General features: G+C 38.0%; 1 protein-coding gene across 1 annotated transcript; it reads right to left on the reverse strand.

The window, feature by feature from the left end:
- Positions 1–122: 122 nt before the first annotated feature.
- Positions 123–6,463, reverse strand: LOC110789558 (DNA replication licensing factor MCM4). The gene is made up of 18 exons (XM_021994253.2): positions 6,307–6,463; positions 5,557–6,210; positions 5,319–5,447; positions 5,142–5,223; positions 4,302–4,434; positions 4,149–4,220; positions 3,923–4,048; positions 3,728–3,841; positions 3,430–3,642; positions 3,222–3,320; positions 2,504–2,664; positions 1,985–2,081; positions 1,736–1,897; positions 1,551–1,631; positions 1,377–1,455; positions 660–796; positions 526–579; positions 123–439 (listed from the first exon to the last, which is right to left on the reverse strand). The coding sequence occupies exons 1-18, from the start codon at positions 6,344–6,346 to the stop codon at positions 365–367; spliced, it is 2,508 nt and encodes an 835-aa protein (XP_021849945.1). The 5' UTR covers positions 6,347–6,463; the 3' UTR covers positions 123–364.
- Between the last annotated feature and the right edge of the window lie 2,843 nt (positions 6,464–9,306).

Here is a 9,306-nt window from a genome sequence, read left to right on the forward strand (position 1 = left end):
AAATGAACATGGACAGGGTAGTACTCGGCCCGACTCGGCTGCATCCTTCTTAGTTCAATACTTCTATTTGTTGCTTGTTCTTGGCTTTTAACTTTGATGAGATTGTTCGTTAAATACCAGCATTTCAAACACATGAACTATTTAATAATGAGAATTCCCGAAAACATTGAGATAGTCACAAAACTGTCATGCCATGGGATTCGAATGGTAACAAATTTTGCAGGAACCTTTCAGCCTTTACAATGAACTAGTGTCACTAAAATGAAATGAGACTTCTACATGTTAAATTTAAGGGTGGTGCTGTTCAACTGTTTCCTTAATCAGTATTTTTCCGCTTCTGAAGTTTGCTGCAAACCCTCCTTTTCTATACTCTCTTTACACTATCACCGTGAACAGATACAAATCCCTCAGTTGCTAGAGTTGATAATGCATTCCGGAGCTGATACATTGGAGAGAAAACAAGTCAATACAGATCAAGCAGCATACTGATAAACAAAGAAAAAAAAGATACATGCAGAAACTTACATCATTAAGGTGAAATTCAGCACCAGAACTCTGCTTCTTTAACTCTTCAAGTAACTGCCAGGTGAATAAATCGATTGTCAGAATTGAACATCAATAATTTGATAAATTCTTGAGCTCAAACTGTAATTTGTTACCTCTAATGTGCGCATTGCTGGTCCGCCAAGTTGCAACTTGTCCATAATTACATTGCGGGTTGCAGACAACACTTGTTCACGTCTCATCCTTTCACTTGCTGATACTCCAGTTGTAATTAAATCCATATCTATGGTTCCTGCAAATATGAAAATTCAAAATGTGAACTTCAAGTAGTTGCAGCAACATTTTTTGCTGGACAAGAGAGAAACTGATATAGAACTAAAACAGCTGAGGAACTGGGTTTGTTAATTGTTGATTGTTAATGAATCATTAGCGCAATAGTTGAAAGATCCATCTCTAACTTACTAAGACAAGTTGCTACTGTTTTCTCTTTGTTCTCCATCAGTCCACTTATTGTTGGATACAGATAGAGGAAATTACACCCTTCATTTGAATCAACTGTTCGAGGGATGCGACTACTACAATTGGTATCTTTCTAATGTTCATACTTATGAGGTTCGGAGTTGAGACAATTAATACTAGATGGAAGGAGTATGTAAATGCGTGAAACAGGCTATTTTGCTCCCAAATTTGTTGGAAAATGCAAATTGATACACATACAACTTATAGGGAAAGAACTAGAAGGTAAGTTGATGCTTTGTTATTCATTCACTCATATACTCAAAATGACTTGAGATATATACATTTGAAGAGATGGGCTCTAATTAAAGAACATATGAAGTTTGTAGGTTTTATTAAGCACAATGTGCATTTACCTGTGGCATGATCAGTTGCTGATTGTTGCAATGCAACTTCTAATAGCCGAATAGCTTCAGTCACATCTCGCTTCTCAACCTGCATGTACAAGAAATTATATCCATATCTTCTTCCACTATTCTGGAAATATCAGTCTATCTATGAAAGACTTAAATATTAAGTTATTAACTGACCCATTCAGAGAAATGCATCCGTGCCAGTGCTTCACTAAGTCGTATTAAACTCTCCAGCTGCCTAGGTGTTGCAGTTATAACCTGTTCATAATTGAAAAATACATGGATCATATAAATACCAGCTTTTTACTTCCACAAAGCTAGTAGAATCTTTAAAAACGTAGCAGGGTTCTTCAGTTGTATACCTTCTTACTACTTCCTGGAAAGTTTCCTCTCCTTCTCATCTCAACATATCCACGTATCAATTCTTCAGCAGCTTCATCAGACAACCGTGGATGAATGTTTTTTCTTGCATAACTCACGTAAGTAGTTAATGTTTGAATGTCTAGGAAATCCTGTTGTATACTCTGCAGGTTGGAATTAAAGACGTTCAGACACATGCTGAATACAAGAGATTGTTCTCTTGCAACAAAAACAGAAAACTTCAATCAAACCTCTGGGTCTTCAAAGTGAAGAGCAACTATATGCTTTGCAAGGCGCCTGTCTGTTTGTTCATCAGCTTTGTCAAGTATCAAATATATCAAATCAAACCTGTTTGGTAAAAAAAAGTTTGATTAACCGATACACAAACAATACAAGGCTTCCATATACTAAAAAGTTCTTTCCAAGCTTTAATAATGCAACCTAACATGTTGAAATGCTATAGCGTATGATATAGACATCCCTTGAGAAAAGTTGCCAAGAGACAAATAAATTTTGCTAACATAGGAGCATGCTCATTTTAGACTATAAAAATAGATAGTAAAGAACTCGCGTAATTTTGATCAAGACTTAATTCCATGGTATGCAGGATTATATGTATTACCTTGACAATAGGGAAAAAATAATGAATAATAAGAGCATGCTTGTTTTAGCTCATACAGATGAACGACAAAGAAGTTCAACACATAAAAACTGAAGTTTATAGCATGTAATTAAATCTGATGCTTGGTATGCAGGTTTGTATCCATTACCTTGACAGTAAGGTAGGGGGGAGATGAATGTTGTCAATAACAGATAAGCGAGGATTGTAACGTGAACCACTGGGATTTGCACAAGCCAGTACCGAGGTTCTAGCATTAAGGGAAGCAATGATTCCAGCCTTTGCAATTGAAACTGTTTGTTGTTCCATCACCTAGGTTAAGTTGAATTTGGAACCAAATGTTAGAAATCACAATAAGCTAAACTAATGCAGATGGCTTAATCAATTCGGAAGGTGGGAACTTCTTTTAGATTAAGGCTCCGTTTGATTGAATGTTAAACATTTTTAGTGTAAAAATGATTTTCATGGAAAATAATTTACAGTGGGAAACACGATTCCAAAATTAGACTTCCTTCATTTGGTTCCATGTAAGAAAAATGATGAAACAAAAAGAAAATGAAAGGGAAAGTAAGCAGGTAGTGAGAGGAGTGTACAAGAGAGATATGGAAAAGGAAGGAAAACAATTTCCCCTTCATTTTGAAGGGAAAATGGTTTTTGATCATTGGGACTTGAGAGAGCAATTTTACTCCTAGGGAAAATGGTTTTACACTACTTTGCAAACCAAACAATGTAAAATTGAAAATAGAGGAAAACTATTTTCCCGGAAAATCTTTTACGCCCTTACCAAATGGAGCTTAAATCAAATGCTTAACATGATTTAGAATCCACAAAAAAGCAGCTATTTTGCTTGAGTAGAGATGAAATCTCACCTCATGTAACATGCTCCGTGCACTTTCAGACATTTTGTCAAATTCATCAATGCAACATATGCCTCTATCACTCAAAACAAGGGCGCCACTCTCCAAAACCTGAAGTCGTAAATTATCACATGGCAGACACATAACATAAATCTGTTTGGCATAATTTAGAATTAAGATGGTGGTGATTTGAAAAAATCATGGATAAGTAATGTCTTACAGTTTCCCCAGTTTCAGGATCTTTGGCAACATAGGCAGTCAATCCAACAGCCGAGCTTCCTCTTCCACTCGTATATATCCCACGAGGAGATAGCTTATGGATATACTGAAGCAGTTGTGACTTGCTTGTCCCAGGATCACCAACAAGAAGAATATTGATGTCACCACGGAAACTAGCTCCAGATGCCATCTTCAATTGACTACCACCAAACAACTACAGGATGGCAATTTAGCAATTTCAGCATCAATCCACCAAGAGTTGAACTATTCAGTTTGATTGGCTAAGAAATTTAGTATACCTGACAAAGAAGGCCTTTCTTAACATCATCAAGCTCCCAAATATTTGGTGCCAATGATCTTGTTAGTCGGTTATATATGTCAGGCAGTTTTGACAACTCCTTCAATCGATCCACCTAATGGTCGGAAGTGCATTGTTAACCAAAAATTCCAATAGTTTGAAATATGAGGTTTGAGAGACAGAAACTTTCAGATACCTTCTTTTGATAGTCCACATTCAAATCCTCTTCATTACCGCTTGAGCCCATCTCTACCTCCATGGGATCTTCATTCTGCATCCTTGACTTGTCGGTTTTCTTTATGTGGAGACAATCAATAAAAGTCTGCCAGGAAAAAACAGGTACTGTTGAGTTAAATGAAAGACTTTGTGTGTCTCAGAATAACACAAGGCTAAAGTAAAGTGCTAGTCTGCTAGATACATGCCTTGAACAATGACTTCACAGTTCTGTGTGCAGGTCCAACTCTAACACTCATTGCCCTAAAAATTCCAGTGACCTATTAAGGAGAAACAAAGACCAAAATGTAACAAATGTTAAGAAATGTAAGGGGAATAATCATAGTCTAATAACGGCTTACCTCAACCCGGTCACCAGGCTTCGCTGAATCCACCAGTTTGTCATGCAACAACAAGCTCACTGTGTGAGGCGTCCCTCCATCAGGAATCTCATCTGGTGTCTCTTGGAGCCGCACAATCTGCTTATCAGCAAACCTGATGGATATTTACATTCAACACAGCCTTAGCAGAAGATTCGTCAAACTAATTACTACAGCTAGCTCTACATTCTTGGCTGATTGTTTCCTCTTTCCAGTTTCCACCTATTCCAAACAGTACTGTGAAGCTACAGTTGACTTGTACTCTCGTAAATTGGAGCTTCTATTCATAGACCCTCAAACATATTCCCAAAATGGAGCTTCTTTACATATAGATTTCAAACATATTCCTAAAATTCAACTTATTCTCTAAACAGCTGCGAAAATGCTCTTATCGGGACAAAAAAGTTTCAAAATTATGCTACCTTCACTCTTCGACATTGATTTCAGTCCATGTCTCATTTCAAATATCAAGAACCAGTTGACCATCTAAATTTATCTGAACGACATTGTCAAAACTCAAAAAGATGAAATAAATTGGAAGTATTAATAACTGATACAGTGGACAATTATTTTTGGTAAGAACATCACAATAGAGTTTACCCAAACATACATCCTCTTTGACATCTAGTTCTGATAACCACCACATCAATTCGCCAACTCAACAAACAAGAATATAGGGAGTAACTAATAAAGCATTTCCTTGAGCTTTATGATCATTATTGTAACGGCATACATTTTTGTTAAGCGAAGCTAAACATATAATATCAGTCTAATGCAACCTCACAAACAAACAGGGAAAAAGAAGAAGTTAAGACCATATACCTGCATCTATTGTGAACAAGAGTCATGGAGTTTTTTGCCTTGCATTCTTCCCTCACACAGGCAGGAGGCTCGCTAACTCTTCCTGTTAACATTGCAAAACATTCAAACGACTTGAGCAAAAACCCCTTATACTATATAGTAACATCAACAGAATCAAATGAACAGACAAAGATGTACCTCGGTCAACAACAAGAGAATCAGTGAAATATCCACATACAAGACACCTAAAAACCGCTTCTCGGATTTCAGGAATTATCGAACTACATCGAATTACCATCCCCTTCAAAGATACCATCTTCTCAATGTCTTTCAAAGATCAAAATCAAATACACTCATTTCAAAATTCATGCTTTAATAGTAATGACAAGAATCAAAACACAAAAATGAAGTTCATTTTTAAGGAGAAAAAGGTTACCAGAAGGATTCAAATTCCTCATACAACTAGAAGTTTTGAGATTGTAGATCCTAACTTGAACGTGCTTATCAAAAAGGGGTTTAACCTTGGCAACAATATCCATCAGAACAATATCGAAAATCGCCAAAACTTCAAGAGGGTACCTCACCATCTTATTATACAAATCAGGATCATAATCAAACACATGGTGTGCATCAACATCAAGCCAATCACCTTCAATCTCAATCACTCTCCGAATCGATCTCATATACTTCCCTTCAAACTCTCCACTCTCTAAATCAACAGGAGCATCCCTAAAGTTCCTCAAAAATCTTAAAATCGCCCCATTAACATCCTGAACACTAATATTAGTCCCCCACACGTACATTGGTGGAGCATCATCATTGTCGAACCCCTCCCCTGCCTCGGACGAGGCCGGAGTCGGTGCCACAGGAGTCGATGGAGTTAGACCCTGACGACGGCCGCCCCTTCGGCGAGACCCAGTAGAAGAAGGGGTTCTAGCTTCACTTGAAGGGTTTAGTCTAGATCGAAGTGGCGTCGATGTGTTTGATGAAGTGGCTCTCTGGCTACGGCGGGTGGTTCGGCCGCCTTCGCCCGGAGACGACAATGTATTTCCAATTGGACTAGATGTGAAGTCATCTGGTGATGAAGGGCCTGCAAAATTAGTGGCAAAAAAAATCGAAAATGTCAAAACTGCAAATTGAATATCTAAAATTGGTAATTGAGAAAAAAATAGAGAGAGGTAATTACCTCCATTGATGTTGCCGCCTGGAGAAGAGTCGGACGCCATTCTTGAGTTTTTGGAGAGAGAAAATGAGGTTTTAGGGGGTTTGTGGGAGGGAAATGACGGATGAAAGTGAGCGAAAGAGTATTATTTTGGGGGTAGATTTGGCGGGAAATTGGTCGGTTTCCCGCCAAAATTGGTTAGTGGGTTTAGGTTAAATTGGAACAATTGGGTGTCTCGCGTGTCTTGTTGTTTTGGGTGTAGTTTGTGACTTTGTGGACATTGTAATACCAGTGATTTATGGGCTAGAATAGGATTTAGATCCAACTATCCAAGTATTAGCTAGGGGCCCAACTATTAATAGGCCTACTGTGGATCCAAAACTCGTTTTGGCCCATTACGAGGTGGCTCTGGCTCACTTGAGATCCGATTCAATATCTGCATAAACCTGATTCGATCTACTCCCACGGTCCCACCGTTATTTTTAATGGTACACTTTGTATTTTATTGTCTCCAACGCACACATTTTACCATTAACATATCAAATTGTATATTGATCGAGCAATGTCTTGGCCTAGTGGAAAAGATTCCACCTTCCAACCAAAAGATTGAGGGTTCAATTCCCACTAGGCCACCAGAGGGCACTTTGAGGGAGGGTTCAATCTCCACTAGGCCACCAGGGGCCCAAGGCACTTTGAGGGAGAGTTTCTCTTACTATTCCCCCCACTCTCAAAGTGTTTAGCCTGTTAATCCGGACGGGTTGACCCGTATGGGGTTCCGATCTGGTAGAGAACTTCATCATCTTACCTTCAAAAAATATCAAATTGTATTTTTTGTTTTGTTAAAAACACATATTGATAATAATCATATATATATGTATAATGAGAAGAATGAGAAAGGATCTTGAGCGTGCATATACATCAATCCAACGACTCACGATTCACCCGTGCTACAACAGCAAAACGTTAATGAATTGATAGGAAAAAAGATCGTATCTCCGAAACCTCACCCACTCATTTATCTTTCCTCCACATTTCTCTCTCCTCTGCTACTCATCTCTTTGTCTTTTTCTGTGTGCAACCAAAATTGATTCCTGTTTTAAAGCTCCAAAATATACAACAATGGTTGCTAATAACTATCTTAAAATCAAGGTCGATTCTTGATTAATTTTGTACAGAGTACTATTAATTTTATACGATTATGTTTGGTTTTTTCTGTTATATATAATTTTGATTGCAACTCAAGCTCCATTCTCTCGATGGCGAACCAATCGACGATGCATACGCGCCACTGCTAATTCCTCCCTTTTCGACCTCGTGTATCTTTGGATTCATGAAGATTTCATTTTGATCATCCCTTTTTTCAAGTTCTATCTCATAAAGTGTTGGTTGTCTTTATTTTCAATCAATTGGGGATTCAAGTTGTTCTCAATTGAAACCCTTTAAAGCTAATTAAAGTTTCTGGATTTTGTTCTCTTTGTGTTTTATTATCTGGGGAAGAGGTGGTGAAGATATGTTGGGTACTTATTCTGGTTGACATCCTAGATGTTTTGTTTTGCTTAGAAGTTCTATGTACCTTACTGTTAATGTATTGCTATTTACAAAGTTATACTACAAATTGAAAAGTGTAACTCACATGATCATGAGTTTTCCTTATCCTAATCAAAGTTAAATTTCTTCAGGTAATCATTAAATATAATATATTATTATTTTAGGAAATTGTAATCAATGTTTCATGTAGAGCCTCTAAGATGAAGGAAGAGTAGATTGGGAAAACTTGCTCATTTTGTGTAAATGAGCAAAATAGTATTTGCTCATTTTATGTAAACTAACTTTTGAGCCCGTTCAAAGAACGGACGGTTGTATAGTGGTTGTTCAGATGTCTTTTGAAGTTTTAATTAGTGAGTACTTGTGATTTTAAGTAACGGATGAATTAAATAGATGTAATTTGAAGGTTGGAAAAATATAAAAAATATAAAAACTATAATTAATGTTGAATAAATATTGGATGTTAAAGGGGTGAAGTGGAAGAGACTATTGAGTATAGTACACTATTAATAACTTGATGTTGAATAAGGAAAATGGAGTGGAAGAGACATTAGAAGTTGTAAAACATAGAAACAATAAAGAAAATTTGAAAAAAAAAAAAAAACAAAATGATGGATGAAAAGAGAGATGCCACGTGGCTTCTAACAATGAGATGCCACGTGGCTTTTAACAATGAAGTTATATGTGTCTAGGGCAACCCCTACGTCCATATTCCGGTGACTATTCTGGCGGGTCCAGGCACGTCATTTTCAGGGGAAATTTTCAGGCGATTTGAAGCGAATTTCGGGTGCAGTTTCAGTGCGTTGTCCACGGATTTTGGTGCGGATTCAGATAGTTTTCTCCGGCGGATTTTGGGTAGGGATCAGGGTTTTTTCTTCGGCGGCGTTGTGTGGGATCGTAGGGTCGTTGTTTTGTGCCGGTGAGTCAGGTATACTTTTTGCGGTGGTGTTTTGGTGGTGCCGGTGCTGTTTCTTCGCTGCATTATTCGTCGGATCTGGTTGTGAATTTATGGGTTACTGTTGTGTGTGCGGTGCTTTCTAGGCCGTGAATTGGGCGGTCCTTGCTCGGTTTTGCGGTGCTTTTGTGCGGTGGTCTGGCTGTGTATTTTTGATTGTTACGTCGCAACTTGGTTTTGATTAAGTGGGTTTAGGGTGGTTGAAGGATAGTGAGGTACTTTTAAGGCCTTGTCTTTTCCTGTTTTGTCCTATTGGTTTTTTCTTGTTGCTGCTACTATTCTTCTCGAATGCCTACTAATGTGGTGCGTTTTCACTGCCCATTTGTGGGTCTTAATGGGTGTCAAGATGGTGGGGGAATGGGCTTACTAGGAGCTCTTTGATCACACATCTTCGTGATCGTCATTGTAGTGATGCTGCCGCTCAAGCAGTCACACGATACTCTCTAACCACTGACTTAACTATTTACACTGAGGCTGAGTTGACCTTCCGTCGTATTTGGATTTGCGAGGATTGTTTTAAGACG

The sequence above is a fragment of the Spinacia oleracea genome, chromosome 4, assembly GCF_020520425.1.
Source record: "Spinacia oleracea cultivar Varoflay chromosome 4, BTI_SOV_V1, whole genome shotgun sequence".
Taxonomy (NCBI): domain Eukaryota; kingdom Viridiplantae; phylum Streptophyta; class Magnoliopsida; order Caryophyllales; family Amaranthaceae; genus Spinacia; species Spinacia oleracea.

Excerpts from the sequence above, each read along its gene's own strand:
- LOC110789558 (XM_021994253.2), bottom strand. The coding sequence starts at position 6,346 with ATGGCGTCCGACTCTTCTCCAGGCGGCAACATCAATGGAG. Across the intron at positions 2,665-3,221 it reads CACGGAGCATGTTACATGAG|GTGATGGAACAACAAACAGT; the intron begins GTGAGATTTCAT and ends AACTTAACCTAG. Across the intron at positions 1,632-1,735 it reads TTCCAGGAAGTAGTAAGAAG|GTTATAACTGCAACACCTAG; the intron begins GTATACAACTGA and ends AATTATGAACAG.